The sequence below is a fragment of the Peromyscus eremicus genome, chromosome 1 (genome assembly GCF_949786415.1).
Source record: "Peromyscus eremicus chromosome 1, PerEre_H2_v1, whole genome shotgun sequence".
NCBI classification, from domain to species: Eukaryota; Metazoa; Chordata; class Mammalia; order Rodentia; family Cricetidae; genus Peromyscus; species Peromyscus eremicus.
In genome coordinates, this window is record NC_081416.1 from 17,245,090 (window position 1) to 17,263,735 (window position 18,646).

The window sequence follows — 18,646 nt, forward strand, 5'->3', positions numbered from 1 at the left end:
TCTAAGACGCATTGAGACTGAAGGCTTCCATCTGCCTCACTGAGACTCCAGCCCTACAGAGAACATGGAGCCTGGAACGTCAACAGCCAACCTCTGGAGGACAAGCAGACTCCGTCTGGACCTGTAGGGCACTGCCCCAGCCTCACCACCATGGCACGTGGTTTCACAGTGGGCTTTGACCCATTGGGTCTAGGAGAACTCAGCTCTGGTTCTCTGAGCTCCCTCTCCTCCCGAGGCCACCTGGGCAGCGACCCAGGCTCCACAGCAACACGATACTTGCTGAGGAAGCAGCAGCGCCTGCTGAATGGGCCCCCCCGCGGAATCCGAGCCTCATCACCCATGGGCCGAGTCATCCTCATCAACTCGCCCATTGAAGGTGGGTGTGGGGCCCAAGAGTGGCTTAGATGGGGATTACTGAGGACATCAGGGACCGCCAATTCGGATGAAGGTTGGTTAGACTAGTACGGTTAGGGGAATTCAAGAGATGGAGTCTTAGGGAAGGGGATCATCTTTCATCTACCCTTGCCTCTCCTCCAGCCAATATTTTAAGGCCTCAGGGCAGTAGAAGGATCAGAGGTGGGAGATGAAACCACTGTGTAAGGAAAAGACATATGTTAGCCCCAGGAATTCACAAGGCGGGGTGCTGAGTCAGGCTCTGCATCCCTTGAACTCCGACTTTCTCCTGACTCATTTGTATGTACACCAACCAATCAGTTGTGTGACCAGCTCGGTGCTGGACTATGGAGAGTCGGTGTCCAGGCTTCGGGGTGTGGGGGAGGGGCCTGAAGACACAGCAGCCTATGTTCAGAAAAAGGGAGGGGGGGCCAACAGGGAGTTGTCAGGGAGTGTAGCCCAGAGCTGGGTCCTTAGGAGAGAATGACTGTGTATGGCTGCCTGGCACTGTGTCATCGCACACCAATTCTGTGTCCACCCTGCTTAGCTCTTGCAGGGGACCTAGAGGGATGAAGCCCAGGCTTCACCTTTCAGGAATGTGCAGCGTAGTCCAAAGTAGAGATGCAGCAACAAGAACGGCTGGTGGGGTTGCAGCTATCCCACACAAAAGTCAGAGATGAAAAGCATGAAGCATGATGGGACGAATGCTTGGACCACAGTAACAGATGTGAGGCGGCAAAAGCTTGTGAGCAAGACAGAGCCTTGAAAGCCAGGAGGGGAGCGAGCCCTGTGGGACCGGGCTCTGTGGGCAGGACCAGATAAATATCTCCAAGTCTTCTCCTCTTTCTTAGCCAGCACAGTTCCCCTGGCTGGATCCCAGAGTGAACTTTCAGGCCTGGTGTTTCCTCTGATCCAACTAGGAGCCTCTGTCCCCTTCCAAAGTCAGCTGGGCAGGGGTGGGGTGAGCTGCCCAGGATGTGGCTGGCACGCTCATTGAGCACGGTAGGTCCCGCCCTCAGACAAGCAGCAAGGCACTGCTGAGGTCATTATTGCCATTCTGACCAAAAAGCAGAAATCCCCGGAGGACAAGAAGGCAGGAGACATGACCCTTTCTTTTTCTCTTTTTTTCCTTTCTTTCTTTTTTTTTTTTTTTTTTTTTTTTTGGTTTTTCGAGACAGGGTTTCTCTGTGTAGCTTTGCGCCTTTCCTGGAACTCACTCTGTAGCCCAGGCTGGCCTCAAACTCACAGAGATCTGCCTGCCTCTGCCTCCCGAGTACTGGGATTAAAGGCGTGCGCCACCACTGCCCAACATGACCCTTTCTAACCAGCCCTTCCTCCCCTCCTAGTTTGCTCATTCATTTTTTCATTCTTTAGCTCATCTGTTTATTTATCCAAAAATACTTATCAGATGCTATGCACTGTGCAACGTACTAGGGATGTATGGATGGGAAAGAACCTCGAAGTCCCATGATTAAGCTTGCAGACTCCTGAAAGACAGTAAATAATGCGCAAATAAACAATAAGACACAGGCTAGAAAAATTCTGAAGGAAAAATCATGGTGACCAGTAGACATAAGAATGTTCCTAAAACTTCAGAGCAGGCCAGGATTGCCTGGGAGAGCTTGCTGGAAGACAGATTGGGGGCGCGGGCGCTGATGAGATGCTCAGTGAGTAAGGACACCAGCTGCCAAGCCTGATGACCTAAGTTTAATCCCCAGGATCACACTGTATAAAAGAACTGTTTCTTGAAAGTAGTCCTCTGATTTCCACACATGTGCCATGACATACACATGTGTGGGTGCATACACACACAATAAACTAATAAATGTAATTTTAAAAAAGATTGATTTGGGAACGAGGTTGGAGAGATGGCTCAGCAGTTCGGAGTACCGGCTGCTCTTCCAGAGGACCTGAGTTCAATCTCCAGCACCCAGATGGTAGCTCACAACCATCTGTAATGGGATCAGATCCCCTCTTCTGTCAGCATGCATATACTTCTGTCATATACATAAAAGACATAATTAAATATCTTTTTGTTTTGTTTTGTTTTGTTTGGGGGGGGGTTGGTTTTTTGAGGCAGAGTTTCTCTGGGTAGTTCTGACTGTCCTGGAACTTACTCTGTAGACCAGGTTGGGCTTGAACTCAGAGATCTCTTGCCTTGGCCTCCTGAGCACTGGGATTAAAGGCATGCACCACCACCACCACCACCACCACCACCACCACCACCACCCAGTCATAAATAAATATCTTAAAAAAAAAAAAAGAATTATAGGCAGGGCAGTGGTGGTCCACACCTTTAATCCCAGCACTCGAGAGGCAGAGGCAGGTGGATCTCTATGAGTTCCAGGTCAGCCTGACCTACAGAGCTAGTTCTAGGACAGCCAGGGCTACACAGAGAAGCCCTGTCCAAACCCCCTCCCCCCAAAAAGATAGATTTGGTCTGGACAGTGGTAGAACACTTGCCAAGCATGTGCAAGGTCCCAAGCATGTGCATGATCCCCAGCATCACAGTCAAAAAAAGTGGGGGAGGAAGAAGAAGGAGGGAGGGAAAGAGAAGGAAGGGGAAAGGGAAAGGGAGAGAGAGGGAGGGAGGGAGAGAGAGAGAGAGAGAGAGAGAGAGAGAGAGAGAGAGATGAAGGGATCCAAGTCCTCAGGTTAGAGACATTCAGGACTTCTCTGTTGTTTCTTTTCTTTTCTTTTTTATCTTGTCTTATTTACTGCATATGAGGGCTCTATCTGCATGTACTCCTTTATGTGAGATCCCACTATAGATGGTTGTAAGCCACCATGTGGACAGTGGGAATTGAACTCAGGACCTCTGGATGAGCAGTCATCTTAACCGCTGAGCCCTCTCTCCAGCCTCCTTGCTGTTGTTTCTTTTAAAGATAGATTCTCGCCATATAGTATTGGCTGGCATGTAGACCAGACCGGCCTCAAACCCCGTGACGATCCTGCCTCAGCTGCAGCGTATTGAGCTTACAGCCCTGGAAAGCTACACTGGCTGGTTTGCTTTGGAGACAGAGTTTCACTAGAGCTGACCTTGAATTCCCCATCCACGGGCTTCGGTCTTCTAGGGGATAAGATTTTATGTCTGGGCTACTGTGCCTAGCTCTTAAATTGAAACAAAACCCAAAACAAACAAAAATTAGAGCTAGGCCTGGTGGTGCCTACTCACTACCCCAGCCCTTGCAGTGGTCTCTTCAAGGTCAACATGGCCGACATAGCAGAACTATGTCTCAAAATAACAAGGACTGGGAATGTAGCTCAGTGTGGCAGAGGACTGGCCTAACACACAAGGCCCCAAGCTCCTCACCCTCAGGGCTATGAGTCAGCCAGGACGCCCTCAGGATTCTCATGTTTAACAGGTTTTCCAGTGATGCAGTGACTGCCACTCTGACACCATGCCCTGGTCCACCATGCCACTCTGAGAAAGTGATGTCTAAGATGAGAGGGGATGAGGATAAGGAGCCGAGCTCCGCCCCCCAAGCCAAAGTGAGAATATTACAGGAGGAGACAGTTTCTAGCTCATATGAGACACAAAAAACACCTCAGAATGGGTGCTGGAGAGACGGCTCAGAGGTTACTGGCAGCTCTTCAAGAGGTCCTGAGTTCAATTCCCAGCAACCACATGGCGGCTCACAACCGTCTACAGTGGGATCTGATGCCCTCTTCTAGTGTGCAGGCATGCATGCAGACAGAGCACTGTATACAAAAAACAAAACAAAAACCACCAGAATGGCTGAAGCCCACTGATGAAGGGAGGGCCACCAGGTGGCAGAGGAAGACAGGGAGGGCTGTGCAGGGCCAGGGACAGCCTAGAGTTCTAAAACAGGCAGGAATAGCTGATATGTATACTCAGTTCCTGTGTAGGAATGGAAAGCAGATGGCTAGGAAGCTCCAGGGAGGGTGAGCAGCCTAGTCAGGTCAGATGAGGGAGAGGGGATTCCATCCTCAGAGAACCTCAAAGCTCAGATGTGGCAGGACATAGTGGTCCCAGCACTCGGAGGCAGAGGCAAACAGATCTCTGAGTTTGGGGCCAGCCTAGTCGACATAGTGAGTTCCAGGACAGCCAGAGCTACACAGTGAGACTTGGTCTTGAAAACTAAAAACTAAAACAAACAAAGGCTCAGATGTAACATCCCAATGGCCCAGGGATGTCATAGGGTCCCCAAGGGGACGTGGAGGACAAAGCAGATTGTGGACAGGGAGCTTAAGGCTTTTTAGATAAGGCTAATGGGGCCTGAGAACTGTGTAATAACTGGTTAGGACACCCCAGGGTCCCTGTCTTTGTCCTGTACCACCCCTGCCCAGACTGTCCTTGGAGATTTCAGCCCCATCTGTCCTGGCCACACACTGAAATCTGATAGACCAAATTGAAGTGTGTGTGTGTGTGTGTGTGTGTGTGTGTGTGTGTGTGTGTGTGTGTGTTCTCTCCCTCTCAAATAGCTCTGGAGTAAACGTTGCCTGAAGGAAAAGTGAATCTCCCGTCGACCTGGTAGCAGCCTGCCTAGCACTCTTGTCGATTTCACCCAGAGGTCGTCTTGAAGGTCGTTGACCTCTGAGCTCACACATGACCTCCTCTCTTTTTGCTGCCCAAATCTCTCCCGTCTCATTTCTCTATGGAACCACCCCCTCTGCCCCTTCCCTGGGCCCTGCTCTGGGCTCTAGGGAGACACTGCAGCATGCTGAATTAGAGGGTCTGTCCTCGGGTAGCCATGTAGTCCCTAGAGCTGTCCCCCTAGAATCGGAGTCTATAGCAGAGGCCTCAGCAGTTCTTCCGTAAGGTCCGGGTCAGGGATTTACCAAGTTTCTGTCTTCACGCCTCCAGATGGAAAGCCTTACTATCTGTCCCAAACAAGAAAATCTGTCCCTGTCTGACCTCTCTGTGCGAGCTTGGTTCTGCCCTTAAGTGACTCTGGGCATCTAACGACCTCCACATCTGTTTGAAGTTAGAGCTGATTCTGTTGCAAGCTGAGAGCCCAGACTCCCCACAATGGAACCTTGAACCTTCCATTATTCTCAGAATGGCAAATTTTCAGAGATTGGACATAAGAATCCAGAAAACATCTCTCTCTCTCTCTCTCTCTCTCTCTCTCTCTCTCTCTCTCTCTCTCTCTCACTCACACACACACACACACACACACACACACACACACACACACGAGAGAGAGAGAGAGAGAGAGAGAGAGAGAGAGAGAGAGAGAGAGAGAGAGAGCACAAAAGAAGAGCATGGAATCCAATTGAGCTGTTCTCACCTGTTCCCGTACTGTCAATGAGTGGCCTGTGGTCTCAGAATTACCCAGAGGGGACTTGTATGCTGTCTCCATGTAGGGCCTTGTGCATCATCTGGGTGGCTCTGCACAGAAGCCTAGCCTTTGCAGACACCAAGTTAGGGACCCCAGATGCTCAACTGCCAGAATTAACATGGAGGTCATACTTGTGTGGTTATCTTCACAGCCAACAGTGATGAAAGTGACATCATCCATGCAGTTCGGGTGGAGAAGAGCTCCTCTGGGAGGCTGGGTTTCAGCGTGAGAGGCGGCTCTGAGCATGGCCTGGGCATCTTCGTCAGCAGGGTGGAGGAGGGGAGCAGTGCAGGTGAGCAGGGGGCCCTTAGGGGGAGCATGGGGTGTGCCACCTCTTCAGTGGGTAGCAGAAACCAGGTGGCCAAGGGTAGGGGCCACCTCTGTTCTGAGGGTGGGAACGGATGGGAGGCAGAGCCCTCTCTTGCTGAGTGGATTAGGGGACACAGCCTAGTGTCAACGGACGTGTGCGGCCCACTGACCCTTGCCCGCTCCGGTGCAGAGCGGGCTGGCCTGTGTGTGGGAGACAAGATCACGGAGGTGAATGGGCTGAGTCTAGAAAGTACCACGATGGGCAGTGCTGTGAGGCTGCTGACCAGCAGCAGCTGCCTGCACATGATGGTGCGGCGCATGGGCCGTGTGCCTGGCATCAAGTTCTCCAAGGAGAAGACCACGTGGTGAGTAGCACCCGGCCTTGCTCAGAAACCACCACCGCTACCACCACCACCACCACCCCACCACCACCACCACCCACGTCCCCTGCCCCTGCCCAGCGGCTCTACTCTCTAGCACTGAGCCCTGCACTCTCTGGGTATCTCCCCATGAGGACTTGTAAAGATCAGAAATGGGGCTCTGGGGCTCTGGGGCTCTGGAGCTCAGGGACAGAGACAGTGGTAAAGGAGATGCTTAGCATGGTCCAGGCAGGCCTTGGGCTCCATCCACAGCATCAAAACCAAACAGAAAAGGGAAAGGGGCCTCCACACGTTGCACTACTTAGTAGGGAAAGGTGAGGGGGTGGTTCAGATTGTTCCACAGGTTTGATGAAACCTATATTCCACTGAAGACTCTGGGCCACGAGAAGTCCTCTCCCCCGCCACAAGGGAATCATCCCTTTCCCAATCAGTTGCCAAGGCTTTTAGACTGGAAGTTCCTGGGGGACCCGGGGTCAGGGCCTCTTGTGTTTCGGCAGGGTGGATGTCGTGAACCGTCGGCTAGTGGTGGAGAAGTGCAGTTCCACACCATCGGACAGCAGCTCAGAAGACGGTGTGCGGCGCATCGTCCACCTCTACACAACCTCTGACGACTTCTGCCTGGGCTTCAACATCCGCGGGGGCAAGGAGTTTGGCCTGGGCATCTATGTATCTAAGTGAGTGCTAGGGTGAAACGGAGCAGCTGGAGGCGGGGCTCGGGCGGGGCTGGAAGTGGAGTTTGGGGATGGGTCAACACATGAGGCTTGGCCCTTCAGGATAGCACCTGGGGAAAGGGTGTTGTCAATCAGAAGAGGCCCAAGGGGTGTAGGTGGGCACTCCCATAGCCAAGTGAAGGGGGTCTGGATTAGGGGAGGGAGGCGGGCCAGGGTCTTATCAAGCCACACCCGTCTCTCTCCAGAGTGGACCATGGTGGGCTGGCTGAGGAGAATGGCATCAAAGTGGGGGACCAGGTCCTGGCGGCCAACGGCGTCAGGTTTGATGACATCAGCCACAGCCAGGCCGTGGAGGTGCTGAAGGGCCAAACGCACATAATGTTGACCATCAAGGTGGGCCGGATGATACCCCGTATCTCCCGCAGGGAGAGGCCAGACTAGGTCTGGGACTTCCCAGAACACCCTAGCTCTTAACTAGACTGCTTACCCTGCCACTAGTGGCAGCTCCACAGCCACGTGGAAGAGAGCAGAAACTCTTTCCATGCCCGTGTGGCGAAAGAGGGAACTGAGTCTTAGAGACGCAGCCGTCGGTTGTCACTCAGCTGGTCAGTAGCCTGGCCTGGCTCTGGTCTGGCTCCCCGTATTTCTAGCATCGTACGTAGCTCTCCTTCGGCATGGGGGAAGGCCTCAAGGTGAAGACTAATGTATGGAGTAGGAGCTATAGCTGTGTGCAAGACCTCAGCTGTGTGGATCCCTGGGGTACAGCAGAGATTGGGGTTCCTGGGAGGTGGTTGGTTTCATTATTCATGTGGCTCTCACGCCTACTTAAGGTCTTTATCTGTGCACAGGGGTGGTGACTCACTCTTCCCCGGGGCCCACCAGGCTCCCTGCTCTGCCCTCTCCCGGCTTGTCACCCAGCGTCATCCAGCGCTTCATTGGCTACCTCCTAACCTCTCCTGCCATCTCTCCCACGTACACGTTCCCTTTTCTAATTATCTAGAGCATTCTTCCTAACTCCAGCTCTTCCCCAATTCAGTTGATAACTCTGTACCTCTGTGCACGCGCGTGCGTGTGTGTGTGTGTGTGTGTGTGTGTGTGTGTGTGTGTGTGTTGTTTTTCGAGAATCTCACTAGGTAGCCCAGGCTAGATTTTTCTATATAGCCACATCTGGCCCCAAACTCCAGCTCCTCCTTTCTCGGGTCCCAGGCACTAGGGAACCCAGTATTCCAGGTAGAGCCACCCCGCCTGGCTGTTCGATAGTATTTTTGAGCACCTATGAGGTCAGGTGCTGGGCCGCACAGAGATCAGGGTAGACCAACAAGGCCTCTCTGCTCCTGGGGGACAGCGAGCACAGATTTTGACAAATGCTATCAGGAAATTAGCAGAAGGGGGGGTGGGGTAATTGAGGAAAGGCTTGTATCAAGGCCAGAGGAGAGTCGCCCAGGTAGTGCCAGTCAAAGAACGAAGCTAGCCATGTGATTAGCACAGGGAGGAGAAAAGTGAACAGGAGCGAAGGCCTGAGCTACAAAGGAAATCAGCACGTTTAGAAAGTACGCTGGGCCGGGCGGTGGTGGCGCACGCCTTTAATCCCAGCACTCGGGAGGCAGAGCCAGGTGGATCTCTGCGAGTTTGAGGCCAGCCTGGGCTACAGAGCGAGATCCAGGACAGCCAGGGCTACACAGAGAAACCCGGTCTCAAAAAACAAAAAACAAAACAAACAAACAAACAAAAAAGCCGGATGGACCCAGTGGAGAGGGACGGAGCTGCCCAGTTTACTCCCGTCCTATGCGAACGCCTCGTGACCTCTCTGCTGCTCCTCCAACACCCGCCATGTCTTCTCCAGGAGACGGGCCGGTACCCCGCCTACAAAGAGATGGTTTCTGAGTACTGCTGGCTGGACAGATGTGAGTCCTGAGAGATGAAGGAGGAGCCCGAGGGGGGGGGCTGGACTCCTTAGGAAAAGAAAGAGAGGGGCCAAGATGCCCTCAGGACCTTCTTGCAGCCCAGAGCTGCTTATAGCCTTCACTGAGGATTTCCAGACTCAATGCCAGGCTCTTCTAGGCCTCGAGTCCCCGTGGGTGAGGAAAGAAGTGACTTCCCAGGGCTCCCTGATGTAGATGACAGTCTGAGCACCTGGCATCTCTGACCCACCCCAAAGCCCAAGGGTAGTGTGTGAGCACGGCCCGGCCCCCAGGGAAGGAGGCAGGCACCTGAGCGACCTCGCTTCCTCTCCCTTGCAGTGAGCAGTGGGGTGCTGCAGCAGCTGTCCCCAGCCTCGGAGAGTGGCTCCAGTGTCTCCTCCTACGCCTCCAGTGCCCCGTGCAGCTCAGGCTCACTGCCCTCTGACCGCATGGACGTCTGCCTAGGGCCTGAGGATCCCGGTGGCCATGGCCCAGGCTGGGGGCGGGCAGACACGGCCATGCAGACTGAGCCTGATGTGGGCAGCCGTGTGGAAACTTGGTGCAGTGTGCGGCCGACAGTCATCCTCAGGGACACGGCCATCCGCTCTGACGGCCCCTCTTCTGTCCGACGCCTTGATTCTGCACTTTCAGAGTCGCCCAAGACGGCTCTGCTGCTGGCCCTCAGCCGACCCAGGCCTCCCATCACCCGATCCCAGAGCCACCTGACACTGTGGGGTATGTTGGGAGGGTCCCACTTTCCCCACAGTCCCTAGTTCAAACAAAGCCTGCCTAACACACCAAGGAGCAATCCCAAATCTGCCTTTGCCCAAATCCCAGGGCCTAGGCCGAGTTCCAGGTCCAGTCCCAGAATATCCGCAGATCCTGCTCTAGGCTTCCCTTCATAAACAGGCCTGGGCCCCAAACCCAGCCTCAGTCCCAGCCCCCAAACTGATGTGCTCTGGGCCCCAAACCCGCCCTAACTCCAATTCCTCCAGCCTGGAATGACCAGACCTGTTTAGTTACAGACACAGTAGATTCCCTGCGTCCCTGGAGTTGTGTGGTAGGGGAGAGGTGGAAGGCAGGAAGAAGACCCTACTCCATCCACTGCCACTCTGGAATGGCTGCAGACCCCGTCTGCCTCCCTCTCTCTGCCCTTTCCTATCCCCCTGCCCCCTCCTTCACTTCTGCCCACCCTCCAGCCCCCCCGGGGGCTCCCTCATATCTACAGAGGAGAAGAAACAGCGGAAGAAGGAGAAGTCAGGGTCCCCCGGGGAGAAGGGGGCCTTGCAGCGCTCCAAGACGCTGATGAACCTCTTCTTCAAGGGAGGGCGGCAGGGGCGGCCAGCAGGGGACGGGCAGAGAGAGGCCTGGACGCTGGACAGCAGAAGCCCCACCAAAGTCCGCCCTCGCCTGGACCTGGAGAAAGGTAGGTGCTGGAATCCATCCGGCAGTTCCAGGTTGAAATCTCACCCTACCCCGCCACTCACCCTCACAAGTAAAACGGAAGGGTTAAAACTCATTTCTTGCCAGGCACGGTTGTGCACGCCTTTAATCTCAGCACTGGGGAGGCAGAGGCAGGGGGATCTCTATGAGTTCGAGGCCAGCCTGGTCTACAGAGTGAGTTCCAGGACAGTCAGGGCAACACAGAGAAACCCTATCTCGAAAAAAAAAAAAAAAATCTGTAGAACTCGTTTCTTTGGGCATATAGAAAGTCAGAGAACAAGTGACTGTAAGTCAGCACCTTGTCTAGGTCCTAGAAGGTGCTCCGGAAGTTGGGTGGCCACTGTCATCCTGTCATCTTCTGTCTTCTCAGAAAGGTGAAATGACAGACTCAGGCACAGCAAGAAGTGACTGAGCTCAGTTTGGAGTCACGTGCTTTGCTGGTGGTGGCAATGGAAGTACCTTTGCTAGGGCTCCTGGCTTCACACCCTCCATCCAGAGCGCCACAGGCCCAACCCAGTTCTAGAACTGTCCCCAAGGAAAGCCACTTCTCAGTCAGGACTCAGATGGAAAGGACTCAAACGGAGACACCGTCCCCATCCCATTAGTCATGATGATTGAACCTTCCGGCCCCAGGCCTGCTAGGCAAGCACTGTGCCACCAGGTTCCAGCCCCAGCCCCAGGTAGTTTTCCTAAGGACCTTCACAAGAAGCCTGTCAACCCTGTTGAGGCTCCAGACCCAACATGGATGAGGGAAAACTCACAATTGCATGGGACAGAAACTCGAGTCCAGCTAGCTTTAGAGTGCTTCTAGGCTCAGCTCCTGACATTAGCCCATCTGAAGGAGCAATACCAGCAGACAGATCTCCCTCAGGCATGTGCCTCCACCTTAGAAGGCTTTGCCAACTTGAAGGTGAGATGGCCATTGTCCCTTAGTGACCCTGAACAGGAGGGAGTTTTTGTTGTTTGGGCTTGTTTTATATTATTATTGGTTTTTCAAGACAGGGTTTCTCTGTGTAACAGCCCTGGCTGTCCTGGAACTCACTTTGTAGACCAGGGTGTCCTTCAACACAGAGATCCACCTGCCTCTGGCTCCCAAGTGCTGGAATTAAAGGCGTGCGCCACCACCACACCTGACCTACAGGGAGATTTGTAAACAGTTCCAGCTGAAGGGTCAGTCAGGGCTCTCTCTGCCTCCTGGGGTCATCTGTCATGCTGAGCAAACCACTGTGACGTGTGTGGAAAAACAAGACAGGAGCTCCCGGACCTGGTAGACAGGTGATTTTGCTGCTCCCCTGGGCCATGTGCTCAGCTGAGAACGGAGGGGGTCACCCAGGAGATAAGCAGGGTGCTGCTTCCAGAAGTGGGAGCGAGCATCGGGGAGGTGGAAGCAAGCCGAGGATGAGAAGTTGGAGGTTGCTCCGCCTTAGAACCAAGTGTCCAGAGGCCTCGGGGTGACCGTCCAGCCGAGGCGGAGGCAGCCCCTCGCCTCCCCTCTTCTCTTCCCACAGTTCCCAGGTTGTTTTCTCACGGTTCTCAGCCCACCTCTCTGGCCCCTCCCCTCTCTGTTTCCAAGGCTCCTCCTTCCCCTCTGTCTCTGCACGGTAGGTACCACCACGCTCTGTCCTGCCTTCCTTTCCAAATAAATCTCCATAAGCAGTGTGTTCACACTGCCTCCTCTCCTGGCCCACCACCTTCACTGACCCCCCAACCCCCATTGCCCATGAATGAAGTCCCTAACTGGGCCTGACCTTGAAGGCCCACAGAGGCTCTTGTACCCGCCCTGACTACTTCTAACGGGAACTCTGGTTCCGGCTGAACTGAACCTCTTTCTTCTTTACAGCAGGGAGCGTGGGGCCTGTGCAGAAGTTTGTCACCTGGAGACTGAGACGTGGTAAATCCAGTATCCCAAGGTCCCCACAGGAAAGCAACAGATGGGGGGATGAGGGAACAGGCTGGGGCCAGCTTATCGGCTTTGAACGAAACTCCTTTAGATCTGAGCCCGTGGTATCAGGCAGAGAACGTGGTTAGCTTACTAGAAAAGATAGGGGGCAGAGATGGGACCCCCGAAGGGATTTGGGGGTGAAGGAGCCTGTCTGTGCTTCAGTGGGGGGAAGATTAATATGACGGTAAAGGAGCTGGAGTTTGCTCTCTATTGATGGTAGTTTGTTAGGAAAGGCCATGTTGGGGAGCAGGGTCAAGTGGGATTCTGTCCAGGGTGCTCAGTCTCTCAGCTGGCCTCTCTGGAGCCTCACCCCTGCCAAGAGGAACTCTACCTTACCCTAACAGCTCTCGTCACCTTCATCACACCCTCTTACCCCTGCCCTACAGAACGGGAGAGGGGCCGGGCCCTGCTCTCTGCCAGGTCCGGAAGCCCCTCTGGCCAGCTGCCCAGTGTGGATGAGCAGGTGCAGGCCTGGGAAAGTCGACGGCCCCTCATTCAGGACCTGGCCCGGCGGCTGCTGACGGACGATGAGGTGCTAGCAGTCACTCGACACTGCTCCAGGGTGAGTCTCTGCCCAAGGCCCAGCCCCTCATTCCAGGCCGCTGTCCATTGGCCAGTTCCTGGGAGGTCAATGTCAGTCAGTAAGCTCCCACGCAGGAAGAAAAGATAGACAATAATTAGAATCTAAATTCCCCAAGTGACCAGTCTTGCAGAGCACTGTGAAAGACAGACGTGGGTAACCCAGGAGATCTGGGAAGGCCTCTCAGAGGAGGTGACATTTAAGCCGAGGAGATGAGGAAGACAGATGATGAGTGGGAGGGGAGAATCTTCACAGGCAACTGACTGTACCCCCTCTAAACCCCGACTTGTCCCCCATCTCCCCTTCTATTCCTGGGGCAGGTTTTCCTTGGCTCCCATCTCAATCCTCCCCAGTACTTACACTTTTACTTCCTTTCTCTTCAGCCAGTTGCAGAGGGTCCCAGTTTCTGTGGGAGTCAGTTTTAGAGGACTCCCTGGGTCTAAGTGTTGGGGAGGCTGTGGAGTGCTACTCACCCCTCCAGGACAACTGGAACATTCTTTACTGTCATTCTCTCAGGGACCCCAAGGGTCCTGTGGTGGGTTCTCTGTAGGGAACATGCATTAGTGCATACTGTGGGCAAGCTGAGCCGTTTTAGAAAATCACTTCTGCCTTCACCTGGTTCGTGATGGGGCTGTGTGTTGTGACGTGTCCATTGGCATGTCTATGGTGTAATTGGTTTGTGTTGACATGCCTGCATGCATTCATCTGTGCATAGCATGCATGTATGTGCCCCTGTAGTATCACTCAAAGCCTAAGGATGGGGTCGTTCACACATCCCTTTACCAAGGGCTGGTTTAGAACAGAAATACAGATGGAGGTTCCTGTCAAGGGCTCTGGGCTAACTAAACTCTGTCCCTCTCTGTTCTGAACATTAAGTGGGCTTTGTGGTCTAGCTCCAGAGAGCTTGCAACTCTGAGCTTTGGCCACTAGGAGGGGCCCTGCACCTGTGTCTTTGGCCGGCGCTTTTCCCTCATCCCTCCATTCCCCAACCTCTGCAAACCAGGACTTCGTTTCACCATGGCTCATTTACCCTGTAGGCTCTACAAACGATCCGCACCCAAACCAATGACCCACCCTAAACCTTCTGAGATGGAGCCCGGGCCTGAGGGATAGGCAAAGCTCCTTCATGACCACCATGTGCTGTCCTGAACCTGGCTTCCCGTCTCCTCTCCGAGCCATCCTTCCACATCCACCAGGCCCAGAATTACAAGTCAGCTCTCTTATTGCTTTACAGTTCCCTTATGAGGCAGAACAGAGAACAAGCTGCTTTCTCCCACTTTCTCGGACTTCCACAATGTGGCATCTCAACCCGCTAACCCCAGCTTTCCTGGGCCACCACTCAGCTGATACAAATTATAAGCTGCATAGTTTTAGGGGGTGCTAGTCACATAGAGCAACCTGTGCAGCCCTGTAGGAGGGTCTTCGTGGCCCTTGACCTTCATTTCCTTGTTATTCTGCAGGCCCTTAGGACATTTTCCTCCCCAGGTCCCACGCCGCTCCTTGTCCACTCTGGAAGAGCTGGTGGAGTAGCCACCGCTTCTGAGAGGCCCGTTCTGAAACTTCAGCCTTCTCTGAAACCCACGTTGCCCCACTGCAGTGGTTTACAGTTACTGCCGAATGAGGCTCATCTGTCCCTTGTTCCGACTTGGGTCCCCGAGGCTCTGGGAGAAGGTCTTATTAACATTGTGCCTCTAACAGTGGATGCTGAATTCATGCTTGAGGGACATGCACATATATGGCAGCGTACTGTTGATATGAGTCCCTGTAACTGTGTGTGTGGTTTAGGGATACACACACACATTATTCTTTATCTATTGCTAAATATTTATTGATGATTCACTCAGATGACCAGAGCGCCTGCTAATTCTAATTCTATGCCCAATACGAGGTAACTATCCGTGGGTCTCTCTGAAGCTGTCTCCTTTTTACCACCAGGGGGCGGTGTGCTGCCCAAGTAACTTGGCTCCCAGTATTCCCTTCTCCAGAATCCATGGGGTGTGGCATCCGGGCTGGTGGCATCCAGGCAGTGCCAGGCAGAGGGTACTGACTAGAGAGGCTTTCTGTGGAGCCACCCGTTCCCCAAGCTCACCATTCTAGCTCTGAACAAAGGGTGGGCACAGCCGGGACCACAGCCTAGTGTTGGGCTCACATTCCTTCTTTCTGCCTGGGCGAGGGGTAGGGGGAGAGTCCAGTCGCTGCACGTTATTTTCCGGCATCGGAGCAAGCAAGAGCTGGATGTCTTGAGTTCCAGCCTTTTCTCATTTTTTCTTATCTGCATGGCTTTGAACAAATTCTGAGCCTCAGTTCCTCCCTCTGTAAAACAGGAATCATCTCAGAGTGGCTGCTAAATAAGAGACTGTAAAAGTCTTAGGGAGTTGCCTGTCCAGAAGCCAAATTGTTATTTGTTGCAGATCTGCGGCTCGTCACAGGCATCCACAAAGTCACTGACATACCATCTTGTGGACCTTGGATAGGGTGAACCTATCTTAGAGTGAGGATGGCTGGATGGGCCCCAGGGCCCGTGTGCCCTGGTGTCTCCCCACATCCAGCTTTGGAGTTGCTGCTTCTGTCTGATCTGTGGTGTTTATACACAGTATGTCCATGAGGGTGGTGTGGAGGACCTGGTGCGCCCCCTGCTGGCCATCCTGGACAGGCCGGAGAAGCTGCTGCTGCTGAGGGACATCAGGTTGGGAGGGGCTTGAGAGAGGGGGAGGGGAAAGAAGCCCCTGGGACCCTAGGGCTGATGCTCCTCCATGCCGGCACCTCCAGAACCAAGCCCTGCTTACCCCACATCCCTGCCTTCCCCAGGAGTGTGGTGGCCCCCACGGACCTCGGCCGCTTCGACAGCATGGTGATGCCCGTGGAGTTGGAGGCGTTTGAGGCTCTCAAGAGCAGGGCAGGTCAGCAGCTGGGGGAGGACTTCCGGCTCCTGAGCTCCAGTTGCGGGTGGGAGTGCAGGGTGGCTCAGGCTGCTGAGCCCGCTGGCATGCCTATCTGGGAGTGCGGCAGGAGTGCCTGGCCTCTGCCTGACCCGGTGCTCCCTTCCAACCAGTTCGGCCTTCTGCTTTGAGACCAACCAGGCAAGACACGCCACCCAAGCGTCACCTCATCACCCCTGTGCCTGGTCAGTCAGAGTCCCGTAACCTGGGGGAAAGGGACAGCCCTGGGGACATCGGGACAGGGAGAACAGGCCTCCCATCCTTGCCTCCAAGCAGCGTCACTGAGGTCAGGAAGGAGGAAAGCCCTGTCCTCCAGGCCATCGCCATCACATCCACACTCCTGTAAAGGGCGTTTTTAAGATGACACACTTTTAAATCTGGTTTCTTGGCTATGCTAAAGTAGAACTGTATTACAATACAAAGTGCTAGGATACTATTAGTAATGGTGGGCAGTGTCCCTTTACAATGGACCTGAGCAAATCCAGGCCTTGTTTACACACGCTCGGGAACCCTACCAACAGCAGAAAAGACCAGGGTCTGGAAAGGTTATCCTGGGGTTGATGATCAAGAAGAGCTAGTTGACCTTGACCCTGTTCCCCAGATAGCCGTGGAGGCTTCTACTTGCTGCCAGTGAATGGCTGTCCAGAAGATGACGACGGAGAGATAAGGGAGAGGTTAGGGGGCCTAAAGGTCTCCCTCAGTGCCTCTGGCCACCACCATAAAGGAATCCCCCCTCTACAAGATGTACCAGTCGATGCCTTCTCTCCTCGCCGAAGCGCATGTACACCCCCTCCCCAACCACCTCCTGTGGCTCCCCGGCCTCCCAGGCCTAACTGGCTACTGACAGAACCCCCAAGTAAAGAGGGCACTCAGCAGAACCAGAGCCAGACCCCAGGCCAAAGCCGCAGCCGCAGCCGCAGTCGAGGGCGAGGCAAGTCCCCTGGGCGCATGCGCTCCCCTTCCCCAGCACCCATCACCAATGCCACCACAGCCAATGGGCGCTACCACAGGCCTCGGAAGGCAAGGCCCTTGCTTCCACGACCTCTGGATGGGCAGGAGGCCAAGGTGGGAGCCAGGCAAGGGCCCTTGGAGAATGGAATTGGTGGGGCAACCGAGGAGACGACCTGGAAAGCCTCCACTGGAGAGCTGAGGACAGTCACGCTATCCAAGATGAAGCAGTCTTTGGGTGAGTCCAGGAGGCACTGGGTACACAGGGTGGACACCTGGGCTTGAGAGAAGATGGGGGATGGGGGTGCAGAGAAGGAATCTGAGTGCTAAGGTTCATAGTTAGGAAATCTAGGTTTGGAGGTGGGAAGAAGTCAAGGCTGATTTTGGGCATGGGAGTCCATGCTTCTGGGAGCTCAAGGTTTGGGCTAAGGCTATGACTATGCTTTGGACTTTGCCCAGGCATCAGCATTTCTGGGGGCATCGAGTCCAAGGTGCAGCCCATGGTGAAGATAGAGAAGATCTTTCCCGGAGGTGCCGCTTTCCTCTGCGGGGCCCTGCAGGTGGGTGAAGCATGAAGCCTCCTCAGGCCCAGGGTTGAAGGGTACAGGGCTGGTCCACATTAGTCTTCCAGCCAGGCATGTTCAGACCAGGTCGTAGGCGGTGGCTTGGGGGCAGAGAGGTCAGGCCAGTAGGATGGGCAGGCCTAGAGAAGAATCTGTCCCCTCATGCTAGCCTGGGCCTGAGAATGGCCCATCCTGTTCCACCTCAAGTCCCAAGGGACAAAGGGCCATTGTCTGTGCCCCACCCTGCCCCCAACAGTTCCAGGCACAAAAGTTCTATTGTCCATCCCCAGCACCCAGATGGGGGAGGAGTGTCCTCGCTAGTGGAGGTGAAAGGCCACTGCCTTCAGGTTGGGTGGTGGGTGGGAATGATGTGAGCGCTGACTATTCTATCTCCATGCCAGGCTGGCTTCGAGCTGGTGGCAGTGGATGGGGAAAGCCTGGAGCAGGTGACTCACCAGCGAGCTGTGGACACCATCCGCAGAGCATATAGAAACAAGGCTCGCGAGCCTATGGAGCTTGTGGTCAGGGTTCCTGGACCTGGCCTGCTGCCCTTACCCTCTGCCTCATTAGCCATTAAGGACCAGAGCCTTCCTGCTGGCAGTTCCTCTGCCCGTGGACCCCTTGACAATAGCCCAATCCCCACCCCAGCTCCCTCCCCCTGAGGCTAGGCAACTACAGCAGGGCTCTCAACCCCCCTTCAGGCTCCTCCAAGTGCCCCCAAACTCTCCCCTCTTCTTACGGATTCCCATGACCCCTCCCACTGACCTTCAGGATTATTGCTGCTCCCCGGTATCCTGCAATACTGAGGCCCCTCTGTCCTATCTGCCTGACAGCTGAGAGCACCATACTGTGGCTGTGATCTACTCCAGGCTGTCTAGAAGTCTCTGGCTTTTTAAGATAAGCTGGATGTCCAACGACAAGGCTCTAGTGGGCAGCCCGTGTCATCTGCATTCCCTGGTCCTGGACCGCTTCAGTGAGGGGGCAGAGAAAATCAAGTCTGAAACCTGTAACTGGTGTGAGGTTCTTCAGGATGCCCCTGGCTTCCCATACTCTGAGAGGCTTCAACTCAGAGCCCTTAAGGAGGTCACTATATCCATCCCCTAGTCTCAAGCAGCATTCAGTACAAAGGACAGGGTGGAAGGCTTTTCCAGTTCCTCAGATCTTAGTAAGACTCATGTTGTGGTCCACTAGGACCTCTGACTCGACTGAATTAGCCCCCTATCTCCCCCCCCCACCCCCAGTAAGAACTCCGTGAGATAGGTGAGTAGCCA

The 18,646-nt window shown here is 54.3% G+C and overlaps 2 protein-coding genes across 2 annotated transcripts; both read left to right on the forward strand.

The window, feature by feature from the left end:
• LOC131902774 (PDZ domain-containing protein 7-like) lies at positions 1-10,587 on the forward strand. Its single transcript, XM_059253746.1, has 8 exons — positions 1-376; positions 5,851-5,991; positions 6,199-6,373; positions 6,886-7,062; positions 7,305-7,452; positions 8,903-8,963; positions 9,300-9,725; positions 10,032-10,587. Exons 1-8 carry the CDS (start codon positions 151-153, stop codon positions 10,388-10,390), a joined length of 1,713 nt encoding a protein of 570 aa, XP_059109729.1. The 5' UTR covers positions 1-150; the 3' UTR covers positions 10,391-10,587.
• A 5,865-nt stretch (positions 10,588-16,452) lies between these two features.
• On the forward strand, positions 16,453-18,037 carry LOC131902775 (PDZ domain-containing protein 7-like; the record flags this gene model as incomplete). Its single annotated transcript, XM_059253747.1, has 3 exons — positions 16,453-17,050; positions 17,272-17,372; positions 17,777-18,037. Coding segments are annotated over 3 exons (960 nt in total), but the record flags the coding sequence as incomplete, so codon positions are not given.
• Between the last annotated feature and the right edge of the window lie 609 nt (positions 18,038-18,646).

Excerpts from the sequence above, each read along its gene's own strand:
- LOC131902774 (XM_059253746.1), top strand. The coding sequence starts at position 151 with ATGGCACGTGGTTTCACAGTGGGCTTTGACCCATTGGGTCTAGGAGAA. Across the intron at positions 377-5,850 it reads CATCAACTCGCCCATTGAAG|CCAACAGTGATGAAAGTGAC; the intron begins GTGGGTGTGGGG and ends TTATCTTCACAG. Across the intron at positions 7,453-8,902 it reads ACATAATGTTGACCATCAAG|GAGACGGGCCGGTACCCCGC; the intron begins GTGGGCCGGATG and ends TGTCTTCTCCAG.